The 25,461-nt window shown below is 44.6% G+C and overlaps 1 protein-coding gene across 2 annotated transcripts in view; it reads right to left on the bottom strand.

Moving 5' to 3' along the window:
* ppil2 (peptidylprolyl isomerase (cyclophilin)-like 2) overlaps window positions 1–25,461 on the bottom strand; it is a 462,593-nt gene that overhangs the window by 303,323 nt on the left and 133,809 nt on the right. For both annotated transcript variants that reach the window (XM_068055345.1, XM_068055344.1), the window contains exon 8: window positions 24,361–24,450. In XM_068055345.1, coding sequence (XP_067911446.1) covers window positions 24,361–24,450 — 90 coding nt within the window. The remainder of the gene's footprint in view (window positions 1–24,360; window positions 24,451–25,461) is intronic.

Raw genomic sequence — 25,461 nt, 5'->3', positions numbered from 1 at the left:
TTATGGGCTGAGCAGGGGTGTTCCGCAAAGCGATCACCCAATCTGCGTTTGGTCTCCCCAATGTAGAGAAGGCCACATGGTGAGCAGCGATTACCGTATACTAAATTGAGAGTACAAGTAAATCGCTGCTTCACCTGAAAGGAGTGTTTGGGGCCTTGGATAGTGAGGGGAGAGGAGAACTGTATGACAGACTGGACCCTACAGCTGTAAATGCAGGTTCCTACCTGCAAGGTCCACAGAGCTCCTAATATTGCACGCCCTGTAAAAACCCGGCACCAGTCTACAGTAAGTAAAGGGAAAAAGAAATCTGCAGAAGCCGCCACAGGTTGCTTTCTTCTACCTCGCAGGAAGCAATAAAAATCTGCAGCATGTCACTCCCCCATTGCCCTGGAGAAGGATGTTTTATACATGGGCAAGGACAATCCTCCACTGTACCCACAGTCAGTCTTTAGGTGTCACTAGCCATGTCAAAGGTGAAAAATGTGATAGCGAACAGAAGCTTCCAGCTGCATTTGGCCCTATACTGGGTGAGCTTCTCAGATGGTAATTTGAAGCCTTTCCAATATGCTTTATGTCGGATTTGAGGCCATTACAAATTGCAGTTAAAGATGCATGTTACAATCAGATGGGAATTGTGAAGTTACCTACATTACTCCTTAAAATAAAGGAATGGAGACAGTTGTAAAGGAGCAAGCCCTATAATTCAGTTATATTTAGTTTCCCTCACTGAAAGATTACCAGTACAGCAGAATACTTACCACAACACTACTAGTAAATTGGACATGGTTATCATTATGTCTGTGCTTTACTTTATAACACCGCAGCGCTCACATTCCCAGTATTGGATGCTTTTCTTGAGTCTCAGAAGTCTAACCATTTAATCCCTCCAGTCAAACGTCTCAGAGCACAACTTAGATATTTCAATAGTTATGTTTGCAGTTGACTACTGTAACGGAGTTACTAATTTTGGACTGTCTTTATTGAAACAGTTTTTTTCATAAATTCAAGGTTTAAATTCTGAGACCTTATAGACACATAAATTTAATACACTCATGCAAGAAGTCCACAGTTCAATGGATTCAAGCTACTGGTCTGCAGACAATAAAGAACAAGAACAAAGAACAGTACAGCACAGGAACAGGCCATTCGGCCCTCCAAGCCTGCGCCGATCTTGATGCCTGCCTAAACTAACATCTTCTGCACTTCCAGGGCCCATATCCCTCTATTCCCTTCCTATTCATATATTTGTCAAGATGTCTCTTAAACGTCGCTATCGTATCTGCTTCCACCACCTCCCCTGGCAACAAGTTCCAGGCACTCACCACCCTCTGTGTAAAAAATTTGCCTCGCACATCCCCTCTAAACTTTGCCCCTCGCACCTTAAACCTATGTCCCCTAGTAACTGACTCATCCACCCTGGGAAAAAGCTTCTGACTATCCACTCTGTCCATGCCACTCATAACTTTGTAAACCTCTATCATGTCACCCCTCCACCTCCGTCATTCCAGTGAAAACAATCCGAGTTTTTCCAACCTCTCCTCATAGCTAATGCCCTCCAGACCAGGTAACATCCTGGCAAACCTCCTCTGTACCCTCTCCAAAGCCTCCACGTCCTTCTGGTAGTGTGGCGACCAGAATTGCACGCAATATTCTAAGTGTGGCCTAACTAAGGTTCTGTACAGCTGCAACACGACTTGCCAATTTTTATACTCTATGCCCCAACCGATGAAGGCAAGCATGCCGTATGCCTTCTTGACTACCTTATCCACCTGCATTGCCACTTTCAGTGACCTGTGGACCTGTATGCCCAGATCTCTCTGCCGGTCAATACTCCTAAGGGTTCTGCCATTTACTGTATACCTCCCACCAGCATTAGAGCTTCCAAAATGCATTACCTCACATTTGTCCGGATTAAACTCCATCTGCCATTTCTCCGCCCAAGTCTCCAACCGATCTATATCCTGTTGTATCCTCTGACAATCCTCATCATTATCCGCAACTCCACCAAACTTTGTGTCGTCCGCAAACTTACTAATCAGACCAGCTACATTTTCCTCCAAATCATTTATATATACTACAAACAGCAAAGGTCCCAGCACTGATCCCTGCGGAACACCACTAGTCACATCCCTCCATTCAGAAAAACACCCATCCACTGATACCCTCTGTCTTCTATGACCGAGCCAGTTCTGTATCCATCTTGCCAACTCACCTCTGATCCCGTGTGACTTCACCTTTTGGACCAGTCTGCCATGCGGGACCTTGTCAAAGGCTTTACTAAAGTCCATATAGATAACATCCACTGCCCTTCCTTCATCAATCATCTTCGTCACTTCCTCAAAAAACTCAATCAAATTAGTAAGACACGACATTCCCTTCACAAAACCATGCTGTCTCTCGCTAATAAGTTCGTTTGTTTCCAAATGGGAGTAAATTCCGTCCCGAACAATCCTCTCTAATAGTTTCCCTACCACTGACGTAAGTCTCACCGGCCTATAATTTCCTGGATTATCCTTGCCACCCTTCTTAAACAAAGGCACAACATTGGCTATTCTCCAGTCCTCTGGGACCTCACCTGTAGCCAATGAAGATGCAAAGATTTCTGTCAAGGCCTCAGCAATTTCTTCCCTTGCCTCCCTCGGTATTCTAGGGTAGATCCCATCAGGCCCTGGGGACTTATCTACCCTAATGCTTTGCAAGACACCCAACACCTACTCCCTTTTGATAATGAGAAGACTGACACTATCTTGCACAGTGGCGCAGTGGTTAGCACCGCAGCCTCACTGCTCCAGGGACCCGGGTTCAATTCTGGGTACTGCCTGTGCGGAGTTTGCAAATTCTCCCTGTGTCTGCGTGGGTTTCCGCCGGGTGCTCTGGTTTCCTCCTACCTCCAAAGACTTGCAGGTTGATAGGTAAATTGGCCATTGTAAATTGCCCCTAGTGTAGGTAGGTGGTAGGAGAATTGTGGGGATGTGGTAGAGAATATGGGATTAATGTAGGATTAGTATAAATGGGTGGTTGTTGGTCGGCACAGACTCGGTGGGCCGAAGGGCCTGTTTCAGTGCTGTATCTCTAAATATAAAAATATAAATAATATCTGCACTCCCTTCCCTCGGCTCATCATCCACCAAGTCCTTCTCTTTGGTGAATACTGATGCAAAGTACTCATTTAGCACCTCGCCCATTTCCTCTGGCTCCCCACATAGATACCCATCTCTGTCCTTGAGTGGGCCAACCCTTTGCCTGGTTACCCTCTTGCTCTTTATATACGTATAAAAAGCCTTGGGATTTTCCTTAATCCTGTTTGCCAATGACTTTTCATGACCCCTTTTAGCCCTCCTAATTCCTTGCTTAAGTTCCTTCCTACTGTCTTTACATTCCTCAAGTGCTTCATCTGTTCCTAGCCTTCCAGACCTTACAAATGCTTCCTTTTTCTTTTTGACTAGGAATAAGAATTAACTTCTAAAATTTGAATACAACAGATTGTTTATAATTCTTTCTAGAGACATGAATACAGAGCTTAGAGGCTGTTGGGTACCTATACAGCATGAATACCGTAAGCAGCACCAAGCGAAGACACTTTTAACATGACAGCTAAGCTGAGATCCACCTTAATTAAGTGCAGTAGTTAAATGTAGCAATCTCCATGTTGTCACAAACTCGATGGCGCCGGCACAAAAGAAACCAACTGTAACTGCTAACTAGCAATTCCAAACCAACATGGGTGCTCATCCATGCTTTTGTTACCTCCAGACTTGATTATTCAAATTCTTTCTTGGCCTGCCTCCCATCTTCCACCCTTCACAAACTTCAGTTCATCCAAAGTCACCAAGTCCCGTTCACCCATCTGTTCACTGACCTACATTGCCTCCCAGTCTAGCAACACCTCAAATTTGAAATTCTCATCTTTGCGTTCAAATCCTTGCATGATCTTGCCCCTCTCTATCTCTGTAACCGTCCCAGTCCTACAACCCTCCAAGGACTGTGTGTTCCTCCAATTCTGGGCTCTATTGCATTCCCGATTTTCTTCAAACCACCATTAGTGGACTTGCCTTTAGCTGTCTATGTTCTAAGCTCTGGAATTCCCTCCCTAAACCTCTGTCCTCCTTTGTGATGTTCCTTAAAACCTATCTCTGACCAAGCTTTTGGTTGCCTGTCCTAAGTCCTTATGTGGTTTGGCTTCAAATTTTGTCTAAAAGCGTTCCTGTGAAGTGTGTTGTGATGTTTTACGAGGTTAAAGGTACTGTATAAATGCAGGTTGTTGTTGTGGCACCATGTTACAAACATATTGGAGAGTACAAATAGATTATCTGATTGAATGATTGAGGGCCTTGGTCATGTTTCAGTCAGGTATACCAAATGATTAATCTGGACAGAGCAAAGTCCTGCAAACAGCAATGGGACAGATGACCAGATTATTTTTTTTAAATGGTATGGGTTGAGGGATTGTTGACACTCCAGACAAGCTAGCACTCCCTCAGTTCTGCACTAGGTTATATACCCATGACTGGATTCAGAGGTGAGGGTGTCATCACTGAGCTAAAGCTGACATATCTTTGATGCTTTCAGAAATAATTAGTTATGGTGGATAGTGTAGCACAGACACCTCTACTCTGCCTAGTGCTTAATTTCAGTTGTGTTGGTTTTGACAAAATCCAAGGGAAGCCAGTGCTGCCTTCCAGCAACTAGCTCAAACAGTCACATCCATGCATGAAGTAATATGTACACACAATGTTGTTGTTATGGCAACATAAAAATGAGAAAATGTGAATGCTGGAAATCTGAAATTAAAATGGAGAATGCCCAGCAAGTTGGTCAGTATCAGTAAAGAGAAGAGAAAAGATAGGTTATGTTGGAGGAGTCTACCCTGATAAAGGGTACACAATCGAAATGTAATAACCCATCTTTTTCCTTAACAGATGTTGACTGACCTGCTGCGTAATTCCAGCACTTCCTGTTGTCACAGAATTGTTCTGTTAAGAGCTGTCCCTTTTGCTGGCTCCCTGTGGGCATTATGTTCATTATATAAAAGTGGGCATCACTGTCTTGGAGAAGCTCTTACTAGATTTGTAAATCTTAATGTGTTCCTCTGTGGAACGGTTTTATTAACTCATTTATTTCAGTACTGGACAGTAATAAAGAGACTGCTGAGAGCATGTCTTTTCTTGCATCTTTTGCATCAGTATTTTTAAAGGCAGGTGGGGGGGTCTTTGCTTTTTATTGGTCAGAATACATAAAAATAAGCATTTTCTTTACATTCATTGGAATGTCAAGAGTAAGGGGTTTTGCAGGGAACTGGTAATGTTAAACGAGCAGTACAGGAGCAGGCTAAAAAAGAGGAAGAAAAACAATCTGTGATGCCCACTGTACAAGTAACTGAATTGGTCAGGGAAAGGACAAAGTAAATAAACTCGAGAACAGTAGAGTCCTAGAGAATGAGTTGGTGAGTGACCAACAGGATTCCTGCGTCTCTTTGCCATCTCTTACTAGCCTATTTTAGCATATTTTCTACTCAGACATCTATAATAATAATATTCAGTTTTTCTCTGTCCAAATTGTTTTGATTGGCCAATTTAAGGGGTGCGTCTGTTGGTGGGTTTTTGGTGGGCAGTGTCTGGCGCACACGTAGGGCACGGGGAGGACTGCAGCGCGTGACGCACGTGCTGCCGCCAATGGTTGGTGGCAGCGGCAGGCTGAGGGGGTTGGCAGAGAACAAGAACAGTGGTAGTTAAGGGGAGCCCAACAACAAAGTTACCCTGGCTAGAGAGATGGTTTCCGTGAGGGAAGGAAGGAATGAGATGGGAATGGCGTGAGTGTGATGGCGTGGGAGGGATGGAATGGGATAGGGATGGCATGGGAGAGAGGGGATGAGATGATGGAATTGGTTAAGTGTGGCAAAATGGCAGGGACAGTTGTTTGATACAAATTATTCAAAAGATATTCTTTGTGCAAAAATTGAAGATTCACTAGATTTGAATGAAAATGTTTTAGTAAAGCAGTCAGGCGAATGAAAAGAATACACCAGTGTTGATCTTATAGACAAAGATGATAACAGTCCATACCCTCCAGAGTATCTACACAGTCTAACTCAGATGGTCATGCCATTGCACAAACATACTCAAGGAAGGAGCAGTTATAATGTTGTTACAAAACTTGAATCCTAAAAAAGGACTTTGTCATGGAACAAAATTGGTTTTAAGAAACTGTTTTCTTCGATGATGGATGCTGAAATTGGAACAGGCAGATTTCAGGGAAATACAGTGTTTATTCCTCGAATAATATTGAACCCATCAGATGTAAACATGCCTTTTCAACTCATTGGAAAACAGTTCCCAATTAGACTTTCATATTCGATGACTATAAACAAATCACAAGTACAGACTCTTGAAAACATTCGTATTTATATTCCTAGGCCTGTTTTTACAAATGGACAGCTTTATGTAGCTTTTTCCAAAGTGAGAAGTTTTGATTTTGTTAAAGTCTTTGGCGAAAGAATAACTAGAAATCCTGTATTTAAAGAAGTACTGTTGCATTAAAGATAGTAAATTGAATGCAAATGTTTTGCAGGACTCAACTAGTTTTCAAATTATACAAAAAAAATGCTTGATCAAAAACAAATTTGAACTGCAGAAAATACAAACGAATGTCCTCCTGGATGTTTACACTGCAAAAAGTAGGAATCCAACCGTCAGCAGCCAGTGATGGAGCTCCCTGAATGGATACAGGTGAATTGTCAAAGCAGTAGATTAATTACTCTCTATGGACAGCAATAAAGAAAAATACTTTTTTTTATTTATTTAGAGATACAGCACTGAAACAGGCCCTTCGGCCCACCAAGTCTGTGCCGACCATCAACCACCCATTTATACTAATCCTACATTAATCTCAAATTCCTACCACATCCCCTCAATTCCCCTACCACCTACCTACACTAGGGGCAATTTATAATGACCTATTTACCTATCAACCTGCAAGTCTGGCTGTGGGAGGAAACCGGAGCACCCGGTGGAAACCCACGCAGTCACAGGGAGAATTTGCAAACTCTGCACAGGCAGTACCCAGAATCAAACCCGGGTCGCTGGAGCTGTGAGGCTGTGGTGCTAACCACTGCGCTGTATCTCTAATCTAATCTAATCTGCGTTTCCAAAATAAAGCAAATATGATTCTAAAATGTCTCAATCTACAGCAGCCTTGAAATACTAAGAATGCTGTAGTTAGTTTATTTTTAATTTGGGAACAGTATGGTCAGCACATTCCTCACAAGATAATCCAACATTGATTTGAATGGTTTAGGGTATGAAACAAAGAAAGTTCACACATCAACCTGGCAGATTTGCATCACCTACTACATTTCCTCCTCATTGCATTTGTACAGACTTTGTGCTTCAATAACTTTGTGTCTATTAATGCAAGGGTAAAAACATTCGAGTAGAATGAGAAACCAACTGGATACAAATGCATCAAAATCAGTTTGATCAAAAGGTTGCCAACTCAAACATAATCAACTGCAAAGAGGAGAAGCTATCTTTGCAAAATTAATTTAACAGCAACATTTCTGAACCTCAGCCTGGTTCACAAGATGACGACAACAGTACATCTCATATTTTTTGTTAAATCATATATACACAAGCTATTATTTTTGTGTTGTTTACGATACGGAGGAAATTGAAAGTTCCAGTCTAGTCTCTGGATTCTACTCTTAATGTAGATAAATGTCAAAGATACTGTGCCAGAGTGTGGGAGGATTCAACTTTGAGCATACAAATCCTGATCTTGTCTACCAGATCTTAGATGCTCACTGGAGATGAACTACTTTTCCACTGTGATGAGAATACGATGGAGAGTTGTACCCAACAACCAGTTCAAGAGCAACATCAGCAGAAGACTGACAGCAGGTCACCTGCCTGGTTATTACTGAGGCCTCCAATGAAGGAACTCTAATTTCACTTCATCCAACAGTCGCCAAAATGTCTTGCCTAGCAGCTTCCATGGGAAGTTTATACAGAAATACTTACCTATTAGAGATATCATATTGCAAAATAATCCTTCTAACATGGTTATAGCTGTGATAAATCTGTAAGACACTTTCAGAAAGCATTGCTTATATTAAAAAAGCAACTCTTGCTAATGTTAGAAGTTCCACAGACCTGATGTCAAAATTACTTTTGCCAGTCTAGATCAAGAGTAAATGTTTCTTTGGCATTCAATGATTTTGTGTTTTCATATCAATGCAGTACATGCTTGTTTTCACTGAGTAATACTGGATAACCATTGTACAGGGTGCTTTACAGTGGCAACAAACATAACCATGGGAATTTATAAAGATGGGACCATGACTGTGACAAAAATGCATTGAAAGAGTAATAGAAAGCCAAGGGAAAAAATTGAAAAGAGAAAAATGGAAGAAAATAGAAGCTTAAAAATTTGGTCTGGCTGACAAAAATTGCTTTCTGAACAACTTAAGCTTGTGTATTTTCTTGTTCCAGAGCTAATGTGGAATACCTTGACTACTTGAAAACTTGGTATCTTTGAGACTGAATCATAATGAAGAAATATTTGGTTATTTGCAAACAGGTCACAAGTGTTAAGCAGATTGAGTGACACTTCATCAAAAGTCCTGTTCTCTTAGTAAGAGCATGGTGCTGAGCATTTTATAAATCCAATGCACTAGATACACTTTAAGGGTGATAATTCACCTGATTCCTGACCAAAAGGTGCTGCTGGTTTGGTTGCTCACTGGTCTCCCAAGGTCAATATTCCATTTATTCCAACTTACTTGTCCCATTCCTGTTGCCATTTACAGTTCATCTAGTTACCTGGCAGGAGAGAGACCATGATCAGTGGCCTTTGATCCTGTTCCAGGTAAGTTTTGAGTAAAATGGCTGTAACCAATTCTAGAACTTCAGGCCAGGGAGTGCATAGCACTATTCGGGTGGTGGTGAAGGATAATGAAGGAGGTGCACCTGTGGAGTGTACCTTATTCATTAAGAAAATCCTTATTGATTGCTGTGGTTCCATGCTGCAGACATCTTCTGCCTGCAGGACTTCCCCAGCAGTGGATGTGACGTTCAAAAATATGGTAGGATGCATCAAGTTCCTGAAGGTTTTTAAGTAGAGGGGAAACCAGGAACCGCTGTTGATCCTCACAGTGCAGCCGCTCTTCACGCTGCCGCCGCAGCGCAACCAGGTGGTGACAATCACCTCTATAACCCCATGTTCCTGTCGTGGATGTACTCACCTTCGTCAGGTACGTCGAGGTGGCCGGCAGCAGCACTGATGTCAAGGACCTGTTTGGGATTTGGACCAGCAAGCGGCAGGTCAAAGTGACCTCGAAGGTCGACGCCAACGGAGCCATCATCCAAACTCGCTCCAACTTCGCCATCGGAGGAAGTTGAGGCTTCTTGGTCTATGTGGGGCAGCCCAGAGTTTGTCGTATCTGCGGCAAATCTGCTCATGTGGTGGCCAACTGCAGCACAGTCGTCTGCAAGAACTGCAAGAAGGAAGGCCATCAAGGACTGTAAACAGAGCAAGTGCTGCAACCTGTGCGGTGGGGCAGGCCACCTCTACAAAACCTGCTCCAAACACTGCCTCAGTTATGCTCAGGCGACAAGGTCCAAAGAAAGGCCAGGAAAAGGAACGGTGAACATGTCTGGTGCTGGGACAGAGACAAGCAATCCTCCCCAAAGTGAAGAAAGTCTATCTGAGAAGAAGAAAGGGGCAACCAGCGACCTAACACCTACCGCGTGCCCGGAAACCCCTCCTCTACAGATAGAATCAATGGAGGAGGAGGAGGTAGCAGATGGACAAACTGGTCAGTGGCAAGTGGTAAAAAGGAAAACCACAAAGAAGACGACTCCAAAAAAGGAACAGGTCACCACCCAAACCATTGGCAAGAGGAGGCTACCGTCTGAGACAGACTACGGCAGCTCCTCCTCATTGGACGAGGAAGGGCCGGAATGACGTCACCTGCAAAAGAAGTGGCAGAACTCAAAGGAGCTGGAAGAAACCCCTCCCACCCCCACCCCCAGCTCCGGGGCACTGGAAGCTGTGACAGGCCCAGCGCACCCAACCCCGAATCGCCGAACCCAGTGAAATGCCCAGCTCCGACACCCACAGCAACGAAGCATCTGGCACACTCCAGCTCCGGGAAGCCAGGAGCAGTGATGTCTTCGAGGAGGAGCAAAGGGGAAAAACACCACCAGCAGAGGACAGCCCAGCCTTGCTGCCTATAAGACTCCCCCGATGTCACCCCAGCAGAACAAACCCCCTCCTTGAGTAACCAGGAGGGGTTTCTGAGACAATGAATGTGAAACACCTTGTGTACACTTTGCATATGCAGGAACATACCCAAGGACTGGGACTAGCAAGGACACCTGGTGTGGTAAGCAACAGCCAACTTTAAAAGGGGTATAAAGATTGCTTCGATTAACGTGCGTAGCGTCAAATCTACTACACAATGTGTTTTGACCTTGGACTACCTCGCCAAGGTCAAAGCCGACCTGCTGTTTCTGCAGGAGTGTGGAATACCGCACCTCAGCACCTACAGGCAACCGTTGCAATGGTGGTCCCACAGGCCATCGATCTGGTTAGGGGGAAATGATTCCGGTTCCTCTGGCCTGGGTATTCTGCTGCGGGGAGGTAACTTCATCATCTCCAAAGTTAAGGAGGTGGTGGTAGTCGCCTCCTCCTAACAGATGTAATGTACAACAATGCTCCGCTCCAGTTGATCAACCTGTACGCCCCGGTTCAACGCAGCAAGTGGCTGACCCCGTCCTCCAGCAACTCCCATTGCTGCTGGCGACGTCCAAGCCGGTCATTCTAGGCAGTGACTTTAACTGCATCATTAACATAGCTGGACGATCCCGCAGTGACAACAGCAAGCTGGACGCTACGTCCAGATTCCTAATGGAAACAGTAAAAGATGCCAAGCTGCACAACGTCTTCAGCAGCCCTGAAAACGGAGCACAGTGTAGACACACCTGGTCAAGACTGGATGGATCTGCCCGTTCCAGGATTGACTTCTTGTTTGTGTCCCGTGCTTTCACAGTCAGATCCACCGACATCAAGTCCGTTTTCTTCTCTGGCCACTGCCTCTTACTGGCCGACTGTCACTTACAGGACGTCCAGCGGGTTGGCAGCGGGACATGGAAGCTGAATGCTACACTGCTAACCCCAGAGAACATTGAGGAACTCAAAAGGGATTACAAAGGTTGGAGAACCAAGAAATCCCTCTTTGAGTCTCCAGTGCACTGGTGGGAAGCGATCAAGGCGAACATCAAGAGGTTCTTTATCCTCGAAGGTTGTTCAGAGGACAAGAGAGAGATAGAGGGAAATGTCCCGACTCCAGAAAAGAAACCAAAATCTGCTCCAGCTGCAGTTGATGGGTGTCGAGGTCAAGGAGGATCTCCAAGAGGCGAAGAGCCAGCAGGCCTCACTATTTGCCACGGAGGCCTCCAAGATCAGCTTCCAGTCCAGAGTCCGCTCCATTGAGCAGGATGAGATGTGCTCGCGGTTCTTCTTCCAAAAGGTACAGAGAGAGAGAGAGAGCTCTGTGATCAGCAGCCTGAAGGAAGAGGATGGCTCGTTAACGTCATCGCAGTCTGATATACTAAAGATTAGCAAATCCTTTTAAGTTGGGCTGGACGATGTGAAGCCCACGGACAGCACGGCCTCCCAGTCCTTCCTGTCATCTATCAGGGAGGTCATAGATGACAGCATGGGCGAGAGTCTGGATAAACTGCTAACTCTGGACTCAGGTCCTTCGCGGCGAGTAAAACTCCCGGAAGTGACGGCTTACCATTGAGTTATATTCGAATCTGTGGGACTGGATTGGCCCAAACCTGCTGGAAGGGTACGAGAGTATGCTTCTGGCCGACAGCATGTCAGAATCCATGAGGAAGGGCATCATCACCCTCATCTACAAGCGGTAGGGGGAAGAGGGCGGAAATCAGAAATTGGCGGCCCATCTCACTGCTTAATGTAGACGACAAGATTCTGTACAAAATCATCGCCAGTCGGGTCAAGTCTGCTCTGGAATTGGTGATTCATCCTGATCAGACCTGTACTATAAACGGAAGGAAGATCTCTGATAGTCTCGCACTACTCATGGATACAATCGCCTATGTACGGGACAGGAGGGTGGACACCTACCTCATCAGCTTGGACCAGCAGAAGGCTTTTGACAGGATATCGCACACATACATGATGGACATGCTCTCCAAAATGGGGTTTGGGGAGGGAATCCGCAATTGGATCAAACTGCTCTACACAAACATCAGTAACGCAGTCTCAATCAATAGGCGGGAATCAGAAAGTTTCCCGATCAAATCTGGAGTCAGACATGGCTGTCCTTTCTCCCCTGTCTTGTTTGTTTGCTGTATCGAACCTTTTGCTGAGTCCATTAGGAAGGATGCAGGCAAAAGAGGAGTGACAATACCAGGCAGTGGAGGCACTCAGGTCAAAGCCTCCCTGTACATGGATGACGTTGCTGTCTTCTGCTCGGATGCACTGTTCGTTTGCAGGCTGATGAGCATCTGCGACCAATTCGAACTGGCCTCAGGTGCCAAATTAAATCGCGGCAAGATCGAGGCCATGTTCTTTGGGAACTGGGCTGACCGATCCTTTGTCCCCTTCACCGTCAGATCAGACTACCTGAAGGTGCTGGGGATATGGTTCGGAAGGAACGGGGCGTGCACCAAATCCTGGAAGGAGTGAGTAGCCATGGTACACCATAAACTGAGCATGTGGGAGCAGCGTTCTCTCTCCATTATGGGTAAGAACCTAGTCATCAGGTGCGCACACACTGTTGCTGTATATGGCGCAAGTCTGGCCCATACCCCACTCCTGTGCTGTGGCGGTCCCCCGAGCCATTTTCCGCTTTATCTGGACATGCAAAATGGACCAGGTCCGGAGGGACACAACGTTCAAACCTCTGGATAAGGGTAGGAAAAAAAACGTACCCAAAGTCGCCTTCATCCTGATGACCACCTTCGTGTGCTGCTACCTCAAGCTGTGCATAGAGCCCAGTACGCAAACACCAAATGTCACTACGTGCTGAGGTTCTATCTGTCCCGTGTTGCGAAGGATGGGTCTGCTCACATTGCCGCGGAACACTGCATCTAGTTGGACTGTGCCGTACCACCTATCCTTCGTGGAAAAGTTTATGCAGAAAAACACCTTTGACCACCAATCCATCAAGCAGTGGTCTTCACGGAATGTCCTCAACGCCCTATGGGAAAAGGAGATGGTGGATCCAGTTGGATGGTTCCCCGAGCAGACTGCCAAAGTCATTTGGCAGAATGCCTCATAACCAGAACTTTCCAACAAGCACCAAGACATAGATTGGCTGGTGGTGAGAAGGGCCCTCCCGTCAGATCCTTCCTGCATGCCCGGAATCTCACCGCCTCTGCACGCTGCCCTCGAGGTGGCTGTGGTGGGGAAGAGACAGTTGCCCACCTCCTTCTGGAATGTGTCTTTGCAAAGCAGGTGTGGAAAGAGATGCAGTGGTTTTTGTCAAGGTTCAACCCAAGCAGTTCTGTAACACAGGAGTTTGTGCTCTACGGGCTGTTCCCAGGGACGCACACTGAGATAAACATCAACTGCGGATGGAAGACCATCAATTCGATGAAAGACGCTCTTTGGTCTGCCCAAAACTTGCTGGTCTTCCAGTGCAAAGAGTTGTCCACGACCGAGTGTTGCAGACTGGCACATTCCAAGGTCCAGGACTACGTGCTGAGGGATGCACTAAAGCTTGGGGCAGCTGCTGCTAAGGCTCAATGGAGAAAGACCACTGTGTAAGGTCCTCCCGCCATAGTGAACCGAGGGGCTGGACCCATGGAAAACCCCTCGGGCTGTATACGCCAAATATGGTTTTGATGTAAAATGTACATGGCAGGTAAAATGGAATGGAAGTGTTGTGAGGCAACTCACTCCTGTATTGAAGAAAACTAACTTCCTTTGCACTTTCTGGGATGCCAATTCGGTGCTGTTTTGAACTGTTTTGTAATTTTTTTTTTTTTTTTTACAGATTTTTATGAATGAAGTATATTTTTGGGAAAAAAAACGTACAGTTCATCTAGACCCAGAAAAAATGCAAAATACTGCAGATGGTGGAAATTTTAAATAAAAACAGCGAATGCTAGAAATACTCAGCAGGTCAGGCAGCATCTGTGGAGAGAGAAACAGAGTTAACATTTCAGATCAATGAGCTTTCGTCAGAACTGGAAAAAGTTAGAGACGTAACAGGTTTTAAGTACAGACGCAGGGAAAGGTTGCAGGGCTGGTGGGGTTGAAAGGAGTGGAGCAAGAACAAAAGGCCTATGATAGAGTAAAAGGCAGATGAGATTAAATGACAAAAGGGATGACGATGCGAGGCAAAAGGAGATGGGAATGGGACAAGTGAAAAAACAAGATGGATCGAGAGGAGCTGTAAATGGAAAATAGTAGAATCGCAATTACACCATCCGTAGATCTATCTTTTGTTCTTTACGTGTCTCATTACCACTTACTTCTGCCTTGCACCATCATCCCTTCTGTCACTTAATCACTCCTGCCCTCCATCCTGTAACAGATTTTCCCTTTTTTCTTCACTCCCCTTCTGTTTGCTTAAAACGTACTACATCTTAAACGTTTGCCAATTCTGACAAAAAGTCATCGACTTGAAACATTAACTCTGCTTCTCCGTAGATGCTGCCTGACCTGCTGAGTGTTTCCAGCATTTTCTGTTTTTATTTCAAATTTCCGGCATCCACAGTATTTTGCTTTTGTTCCAGTGATCCAATTCAGTTTTTACAGTACAGGAGCCAGGTTGTCTGAATTCGTCTAATCCTGACGATATTCTCAGCATGATATCTATCAGACTGACAGTGTCCAAACTTCTTGTGTCTTAGATAGAACAAGTTTTCATTAAGGTAGTAAATCCAGTTACTACAAATGTAGTTTCAATCGAAATGTCACTGGCAGCTGGAACAGCATTTTTTTGTAAATAAATATATAGTAGATGATAAAGCATCGGATCCTGTGCCAGCATTTAATTGCACATCAAGCACTTATGCCTTATTCCTTCACTATCAGGATAAGAATGCATGCAGTTTTACACTTTGCATTTATCCAGAGGAATCATTATATTTAAAATCCATGTAATCTGACTGCCAGGACATTTTCACACCCACTTCTATGAAGCACTGGGAAGCAGACTGCTTTTTACCTTCTATTCAAGCATGCAGCCTTGAAATTAGAAGCTGCACTGATCACTGCAATTTGTCAGCTACTTGTGAGAATTATGGAGTTGAATTTGAGAGATGTACACAGACTGTTTCTGGAAGGACTGAGGAAGGATCTTAGACCCAAAACATTAAACGACTGATTTCTATTGCTCCACAGATTTTTTTTTATTCATTCATGGGATGTGGGCGTTGCTGGCTAAGCCAGCATTTATTACCCATCCCTAATTGCCCTTGAGAAGGTGGGGCTGAGCTACCCTCTTGAACCGCTGCAGTCCATGTGAGCACTCATAGTGCTGCTGGGAAGGGAGTTTCAGGATTTTGACCCAACGACAGTGAAGGAACGGGGATATAGTTACAAGTCAGGATGGTGTGTGACTTGCAGGGGAACTTGCAGGTGGTGTTGTTCCCTTGCAACTTCTGCCCTTGTCCTTCTAGTTGGTAGAGGTCACGGGTTTGGAAGGTGCTGTCTAAGGAACCTTGGTGCGCTGCTGCAGTGCATCCTGGAGATGGTACACACTGCTGCCACTGTGCGTCGGTGGTGGAGGGAGTGAATGTATGTGGATGGGGTGCCAATCAAACAGGCTGCTTTGTCCTGGATGGTGTCGAGCATCTTGAGTGTTGTTGGAGCTGCACCCATCCAGGCAAGTGCAGAGTATTCCATCACACTCCTGACTTGTGCCTTGTAGATGGTGGACAGGCTTTGGGGAATCAGGTGGTGAATTACTCGCCGCAAAATTCCTAGCCTCTAACCTGACCTTGTAGCCACGGTATTTATATGGCTACTCCAGTTCAGTTTCTGGTCAATGGCAACCCCTAGGATGTTGATAGTGGGGGATTCAGCGATCGTAATGCCATTGAATGTCATGGGGAGATGGTTAGATTCTCTCTTGTTGGAGATGGTCATTGCCTGGCACTTAAGTGGCGAGTAACATTCGCGCCATACATCAGCCCAAGCCTGGATATTGTTCAGGTCTTCTTGCATGTCTACACGGACTGCTGCAGTATCTGAGGAGTCGCGAAAGGTGCTGAACATTGTGCAATCATCAGCGAACATCCCCACTTCTGACCTTATGATTGAAGGAAGGTCATTAATGAAGCAGCTGAAGATGGTTGGGCCCAGGAACTCCTGCAGTAATGTCCTGGAGCTCAGATGATTGACCTCCAACAACCACAACCATCTTCCTTTGCACTAGGTATGACTCCAACCAGCAGAGAGTTTTCCCCCTGATCCCCATTGACTTCAGTTTTGATAGAACTCCTTGATGCCATACTCGGTCAAATGCTGCCTTAATGTCCAGGGCGATTTCTCTCACCTCACCTCGAGTTCAGCACTTTTGTCCAGGTTTGAACCAAGGCTGTAATGAGGTCAGGAGCTGAGTGGCCTTGATGGAACCCAAACTGAGCGTCACTGAGCAGGTTATTGCTGAGCAATTTATTGATGATTGAGAGTAGACTGATAGGGCGGTAATTAGCCCAGTTGGACTTGTCCTGCTTTTTGTGTACAGGACATACCTGGGCAATTGTCCACATTGCCAGGTAGCTACCTGTGTTGTAGCTATACTGGAACAGCTTGGCGAGGGGCACAGCAAGTTCTGGAGCACAGGTTTCCAGTACTATTGCCGGAATACTGTCAGGGCCCATAGCCTCTGCAGTATCCAGTGCCTTCAGTCGTTTCTTAATATCATGCAGAGTGAATCGAATTGGCTGAAGTCTGGCATCTGTCATGCTGGGGACTTCAGCAGGAGGCCGAGATGGATCATCAACTCGGCACTTCTGGCTGAAGATTGTTGCAAATGCTTCAGCTTTATCGTTTGCACTGATGTGCTGGGCTCCCCCATCATTGAGGATGGGGATATTTGTGGAGCCACCTCCTCCAGTTAATTGTTTAATTGTCCACGACCATTCACGGCTGGATGTGGCAGGACTGCAGAGGTTAGTCCAATCGCTCTACACCTCCATCCCCCACCAGGGTGGTTTGAGGGCTGTCCGCTTCTTCCTGGAACAGAGGCCCAACCAGTCCCCATCCACCACCACCCTCCTCCGCCTGGCTGAACTTGTTCTCACATTGAACAACTTCTCCTTCAACTCCACGAACTTCCTTCAAGTAAAAGGTGTCGCTATGGGTACCCGCATGGGTCCTAGTTATGCCTGTCTTTTTGTGGGATATGTCGAGCATTCTTTGTTCCAGTCCTACTCAGGCCCCCTCCCCCAACTCTTTTTCCGGTACATTGATGACTGTATCGGTGCCGTTTCCTGCTCCCGCCCCGAACTGGAAAACTTTATCAACTTTGCTTCCAATTTCCACCCTTCTCTCACCTTTACATGGTCCATCTCTGACACTTCCCTTCCCTTCCTCGACTTCTCTGTCTCCATCTCTGGGGATAGGTTGTCTAGTAATATCCAGTATAAGCCCACCGACTCCCACAGCTACCTCGACTACACTTCTTCACACCCTACCTCCTGTAAGGACTCCATTCCATTCTCCCAGTTTCTCCGTCTCCGACGCATCTGCTCTGATGATGCTACCTTCCATGACGGTGCTTCTGATATGACCTCCTTTTTCCTCAACCGAGGATTTCCCCCCACTATGGTTGACAGGGCCCTCAACAATGTCCGGCCCATTCCCTGCACCTCTACCCTCACCCCTTTCCCTCCCTCCCAGAACCGTGACAGGGTTCCCCTTGTCCTCACTTTCCACCCCATCAGCCTCCATATCCAAAGGATCATCCTCCGCCATTTCCGCCACCTCCAGCGTGATGCCACTACCAGTCGCATCTTCCCCTCCCTTCCCCAGTCAGCATTCCGAAGGGAGCGTTCCCTCCATGACACCCTGGTCCACTCCTCCATTACCCCCACCACCTCGTCCCCGTCCCATGGCACCTTCCCCTGCAATCGCAGGAGATGTAATACCTGCCCATTTACCTCCTCTCTCCTCACTATCCCAGGCCCCAAACACTCCTTTCAGGTGAAGCAGTGATTTACTTGTACTTCTTTCAATGTAGTATACTGTATTCGCTGCTCACAGTGTGGTCTCCTCTACATTGGGGAGACCAAGCGCAGACTGGGTGACCGCTTTGCGGAACATCTCCGCTCAGTCCGCAAGCAGGACCCTGAGCTTCCGGTTGCTTGCCATTTCAACACTCCCCCCTGCTCTCATGCTCACATCTCTGTCCTGGGATTGCTGCAGTGTTCCAGTGAACATCAACGCAAGCTCGAGGAACAGCATCTCATCTACCGATTAGGCACACTACAGCCTACCGGACTGAACATTGAGTTCAATAATTTCAGAGCATGACAGCCCCCCATTTTACTTTCAGTTTTAGTTATTTTTTCTTCCTTTTTTTTTTACATTCTTTTTTACATTTTTCACAATCTTTTTTTTGCATTTATTTCATTTCATCTTAGTTTGTTCAGTTTGCTTACCCACTGTTTTTTTTTCAGGTTTGCACTTGCTGCTGTTCAATATTCAGTGTATTAACACCTAATCTGTACTAATGTTTTGTCTTTCAACACACCATTAACATATTGTTTGCCTTTGCTCCATGACCTTTTGGTCAGCTATGTGGCCTGGTCCAATCTGGACCTCCTTTGTTATCTCTTGCCCCACCCCCACCTCACTTGCTTATAACCTGTGACTTTTCTAATATTTGTCAGTTCCGAAGAAGGGTCACTGACCCGAAACGTTAACTCTGCTTCTCTTTTCACAGATGCTGCCAGACCTGCTGAGTGGTTCCAGCATTTCTTGTTTTTATTACTTAGCTCTGATCTGTTGGTTATGGTATTGCTTAGCTCTGTCTATTGCATGCTGCTTACACAGTTTGGCGCGCAAGTAGTCCTGTGCTGTAGCTTCATCAGGTTGACACCTCATTTTGAGGTATGCCTGGTGCTATGCCTGGCATGCCCTCCTGCACTCTTCATTGAACCAGGGTTAGTCTCCTGGCTTGATGGTAATGGTAGAGTGAGGAATATGCCAGGCCATGAGGTTACATATTGCGGTTGAGTGCAATTCTGCTTCCGCTGATGGCCCACGGCACCTCATGGATGCCCAGTTTTGCATTGTTAGATCTGTTCGAAATCTATCCCATTCAGCACGGTGGTAGTGCCACACAACACAATGGACGGCATCCTCAATGTGAAGGTGGGACTTCATCTTCACAAGGACTGTGCGGTGGTCACTCCTACCAATACTGCCATGGACAGATGCACGTGCGGCAGGCAGATTGGTGAGGACGAAGTCAAGTATGTTTCTCCCTCTTGTTGGTTCCCTCACCACCGACCGCATAACCAGTCTAGCAGATATGTCCTTTAGGACTCGGCCAGCTCGGTCAGTAGTGGTGCTACCAAGCCACTCTTGGTGATGGATCTTGACGTCCCCCACCCAGAGTACATTCTGTGCCCTTGCCACCCTCAGTGCTTCTTACAAGAGGTGATCAACATGGAGCAGTACTGAGTCATCAGCTGAGGGAGGGCGGTAGGTGTTAATCAGCAGGAGGTTTCCTTGCCCATATTTAACCTGTTGTCATGAGACTTCATGAGGTCCGGAGTCGATGTTGAGGACTCCCAGGGCAACTCCCTCCCTACTGTATACCACTGTGCCGCCATATCTGATGGGTCTATCCTGCCATTGGGACAGGGCAAATCCGGGGATGGTGATGGCAGTGTCTGGGACATTGTGTGTAAGGTATGATTCTGTGAGTATGACTATGTCAGGCTGTTACTTGACTAGTCTGTGGGACAGCTCTCCCAACTTTGGCACAAACCCCCAGATCTTAATAAGGAGGACTTTGCAGGATCGACAGGGCTGGGTTTGCCGTTGTAATTTCCAGTGCCTAGGTCGATGCTGGGTGGTCCGTCCGGTTTCATTCTGCCTTTTCTGTTCTTGTTTTCAGATTTCTAGCATATGCAGTGTTTTGATTGGAAGGCCTTTCTCATAGTTTTGCACTAGTACCAGGAATCATGTACCATAAACCTCAACGGCTGTCTGAAAAAGTAGTGAATTGATCACACATGGAATTTTATTTTTATGACTTCACAAAAACCTGATGAGAAGAGTTCCAATCTTAAGTGCCACAAAGCTTCCTGAAGATACCACTTACACAGCAGAATTTACTGCAGCATTGTTAACGGGCTGAAAGTCTGCAGCATACAACTTACTAAGATCAAATACAAGAAGCTCACAGCTCCACACTCTGCGCTAAGATGATCAAAGGATGGATGTCAATAGTTTTGAAAAGCACAGATGTATCAGCTGTCCAACATAGTTTTACAAACACAGCACGTTTTTCTAAAAACCTAGGATATAGACTGAATAATTTGAAACATATAGTATTAAAAAGCAGATTTATTAGTTCACAGCCTTATTACATGCTATTTCATCACCTTTTAATTTTTTATAAATCTCATCAGAAAGTTATAATTCCGATGTGATGAAGCTATAATATATATGTATCTATATATACATATTTTATATATATATATATATAGCATATAAAGTCTAATGATCTGTACCACAATTCCATTTACACATCTTTGCTCCATATCTGTACCTAACAAAAATCTATCAATCTCGGTCTTTAATAATTTAATTGCTCCCAGCATCCACAGCCATTAGGGAGAGAAATTTCCAGATTTCCACTACACTTGGTGTGAAAAAGTGCTTCCTGGTTTCACTCCTAAATGATCTTGATCTAATTTTAACAGTATGCCCTTTTGTTCTGGATTCCCCCACCAGAGGAAATAGTTCCTCCACATCTACCCCATTGGATCTCTTAATAAATTTAAATCCCTCAATTAGATTGCCCTTCAAACTTCAATGAAACACAAAGCAAACTGATGTAACATATCCTCATAATTTAAACCTTTAAGCCCTGGCATCATTCTGGTGAATCTGCAATGCACCCCCTTCCAAGGCCAATATATCTTTCCAATGGTACGATGCCCAAAACTGCACTCAGTACTCAAGATGGGGTCTGAACACGGCTCTGCACAACTGAAACAACTGGTCAGTTATTCTCTGTGACCCTGTCCTATCAACACCTTGCCTTTTATTAACTCTTGCCCCATCCCCGCTTTATTTGCTTCAAACTTATAACATTTCTAACATTTGCCAGTTCTGAAGAAGGGTCACTGACCTGAAACATTAACTCTGCTTCTCTCTCCACAGATGCTGCCAGACCTGCTGAGTATTTCCAGCATTTCTTGTTTTTATTTCAGATTTCCAGCATCTGCAGTATTTCGCTTTTATTTTATTGAAGCATCACTTCCTCACTTTTGAATTCCAATCTCCTTTAAACAAAGACTTACATTCCATTAGCCTATTAGTTACATTTTTGTGCCTCTGCACGAGCTATTAGTGATTTTTGTACATGAATACCCAAATGTCTGTTACATACAAGCATACGAATTAGGAACAGGTGTAGGCCACTCGAGCCCACTCCGCCATTCAATAAGATCATGGCTGATCTGATTGTAACCTCAACTCCACATTCCCGCCTACCCCGATAACCCTTCACCTCTTTGCTTTATCAAGAATCTATCTATCTCTGCCATAAAAATATTTCAAGACTCTGCTTCCACTGGCTTTTGAGGAAGAGAGTTCCAAAGACTCACAATCCTCAGAGAAAAACTTCTCCTCAACTCTGTCTTATATGGGCAACCCCTTATTTTTAAATAGTCACCCCTAGTTCTAGATTCACCCACAGGGGAAACATCCCTTCCATATCCACCCTGTCAAGACCCCTCAGGATCTTATATGTTGCAATCAAGCCACCTCTTACTCTCCTAAACTCCAGCGGATACAAGCTTAGCCTGTCCAACCTTTCCTCATAAGAAAAGCGCCCATTCCAGATATTAGTCTGGTAAACCTTCTCTGAACTGCTTCCAACGCATTTACATCCTTCCTTAAATAAGGAGACCAATACTGTACACAGTACTCCAGATGTGGTCTCACCAATGCCCTGTATAACTGAAGCATAGCCTCCCTACTTTTGTATTCAATTCCCATCGCAATAAACAATAACATTCTATTAGCTTTCCTAATTACTTACTGTACCTGCATACTAACCTTTTGCATTTCATGCATTAAGACACCCAGATCCCTCTGCATCTCAGAGCTCTGCAATCTCTCACCATTTAAATATGCTTCTTTTTTATTCTTCCTGCCAAAATGGACAATTTCACATTTTCCCACATTATACTCCATTTGCCAGATCTTTGCCCACTCACTTAACCTATCTATATTCCTCTGTCGCCTCCTTATGTCCTCTTCACAACTTACTTTCCTACCCATCTTTGTGTCATCAGCAAATTTAGCAACCATACCTTCGGTCCCTTCATCCAAGTCATTTATATAAATTGTAAAAAGTTGAGGCCCCTGCACTAATCCCTGTGGCACACCGCTCATTACATCTTGCCAACTAGAAAATAACCCATTTATGCCTACTCTCTGCTTCCTGTTGGCTAGCCAATCTTCTATCCATGCCAATATGTTACCGCCTACACCAGGAGCTTTTATTTTCTGCAATAACTTTCATGTGACACCTTATCAAATGCCTTCTGGAATCTAAGTACAGTCTATCCACCAGTTCCCCTTTATCCACAGCACATGTTACTTCTTCAAAGAACTCCAATAAATTAAACATGATTTTCCTTTCACAAAACCATGTTGACTCTGCCTTATTACCTTGAATTTTTCTAAGTGTCTGCTATACATTTTCCCTAAGACAGATGTTAAGCTCACAGTCTCTCATCATTAAAAAAAAATTTAATTTTTCTCAGATCCAAAGTGGATGACCTGATAGTTTCCCCACATCGAAATTCATCTGCCATAGTTTTCCCCACTCATTTACACAGTCTATGTCCCTTTTAACTTCCTGCTCCCACCTACACAACTTACTATACCTCTTGACTTGGTGCCATCTGCAAATTTGGATATACAATTATCTATTTCTTTATCCAAGTCATTAATATGTATTGTGAGAAGCTGAGGTCCCAGTGCAGATCCCTGGGAAACATTTTTGTCACATCCTGCGTTTTACAGAAACCAGAATTAACAGCTTAAATTCCAGGTTATGGATGCTGGACTTCTGGAAGAGAAAAGATGAAACAAATAAAATGGCATTTTTCATAAAATATCAGCCAGAATTTGGCGCAGTGCACTGGAGAACTGCAGCAACAGGAAAACCATCGACTGAGAATCATTGATATGCATCTCCAAATGGCTGGCCCAAACAGCATTAACAGAAGTCTAGAAACAGGTTGACTACGGGCTGTACAGTACCAGGAGGTAGAAGTGGAACAGCAAATAAAAAGAATTCAGCTGTGTATTTTTCTTTTTGAAAAAAGTCCATGTTCAGATATTTAAGATTTAAAAATTAGGGCTCTTCAGTCCCTTTAAGTACTTCTTCAAATTCGATCCATCATATTCTCAGTTACTATACAGCACTCTAGCTGATCAAGGAGAAGGGAGTATGACCATCCTGTGGAAGCGTTGCACCTGCCTTTACCTCTCTCTCCATACAGGAAGCATCACCACTATGCTTGCTTTAGTTTGGCTCCACTGATAGCATACTCCCCTTATCTTAATCTGAAACTTGTGGTTCAAATTCCACTCTGTAATCAATCTGACACTGCACTACAGTATGGAGGAGTGTTGCACGTCAGACGAGACATTAAAATGACTGGGGTGCAGGGGAATGGTAAAGATCCCATAACATTATTTGAAGATGCCCTGGCTAACTTTGTCCTCTCAATCAGCATATTAACTGGTCATTTGTCATTGTTGTTTGTGGGATCTTGCTTACCCAAAATAGCTGCCACATATGCCTACACATCAACAATTACTGTATTTTAAGATAGTTCATTGTATAACATAAGTGAAGCATTTTAAGAGGTGTCATTAGACAACATATAAATTCAGTTGTAGCTTCTTGCTTGTTCTGATTCTCCCCAGTGCCCCTGTTGGATGGGTTGCTCACTTCTCACAGCTTTAATGCAGCAGGACACATTAGGCCCCTATGAGGTTTTGATGGGAACAGTGGGTTTATATAAAAACTTGCATAATGCAGAATGAAGAGCTGCCTGATTACTGACTCACAAATCCTAGCTCAAGAGAATAAAAGAAGGGAAAGCTCTGTACCTGCAGTGTGATGATGTCTTGCCGATTGAAGGGTTCATCATTTAGCAGGTCTTTGTAACTCTTGGTCTTAACGTTCAACTGCTCCACAGCCTAAATGAAAAAAAGGAACTAAAAAGACTTTGAACACACTTAGAATTCTAAAAGATTCTCCTTCTAGCTCGATTATCACACAGAATTACTACAGATGATTGCCATTCCTCCCACTGCAAAGAACTTCAATGGATGCTGCCCAGTCACTCCAACGAAACACAAAATTCAGTACCCTTTCTGATGTGGTTCACCTGATCTTCCAACAAACCAAAAACTGTACAATTTACCTTAATTGCTTTTAAGTGTCAGCCATAGATTCTAGCTAAAGAATGGTGAAGGAAATGAAACAGTGGAAGAGACAAGGCCACAATCTGGCAAATACTGCAGATGCTGGAAATCTGAAATAAAAACAAAAATTGCTGGAAAGATACTCAGCAATTCAGGCAGCATCTGTGGAGCGAGAAACAGAGTTAACGTTTCAGGCCTTTCATCAGAACTGGGAAAAGTTAGAAATGTAATAGATTTTAAGCAAATCAAAGGGGGAGACTGGGAAAAAGAACAAAATAGAAGGTCTGTGATAGGGTGCAAGACAGGAGAGATTAAATGACAAATGGGTTGGCGGTGTAAGGCCAAAGGGAGTGGTAATGGGGCAAGTAAAGAAACAAACGATGAGTCTTGTGAAGGTGGGGAATGGCAGAATGGTGAACAGTTGTCGCCCAAAAGCAAGAGAAAAACCAGAGTAAAACCAAAACCTGCAAAGAAAAAAAAATATGGGCAGAGGTTACAGTCTGAAATTGTTGAACTTCGTGCTGAGAATGGAAGGTTGTAAAGTAATCCTCAAGTTTACATTGAGCCAAAATCAGGCAGTTGTGTTTTCATCCTTTTAGTCATGTCTTTGGTCTGTCTATGCGGCGTCAAACACTGCCTGAACTCGAGCTTCCCTGCAATAATTTCAAAAGGCATATTTCAAAAGAAACTTCTTTAGAATTTCTTCAGAACTTACTGCAGTAAATTTTTTATCAGATGATGTTGGGTTCAGTTAAAAAAAAGCAAGCTTCTTTTATAAACACC

Source organism: Heterodontus francisci, chromosome 23 (genome assembly GCF_036365525.1).
Source record: "Heterodontus francisci isolate sHetFra1 chromosome 23, sHetFra1.hap1, whole genome shotgun sequence".
Taxonomy (NCBI): Eukaryota; Metazoa; Chordata; class Chondrichthyes; order Heterodontiformes; family Heterodontidae; genus Heterodontus; species Heterodontus francisci.
The sequence above is the reverse complement of the archived record's forward strand: the minus strand, read 5'-3'. Positions and strand labels throughout refer to the sequence as shown.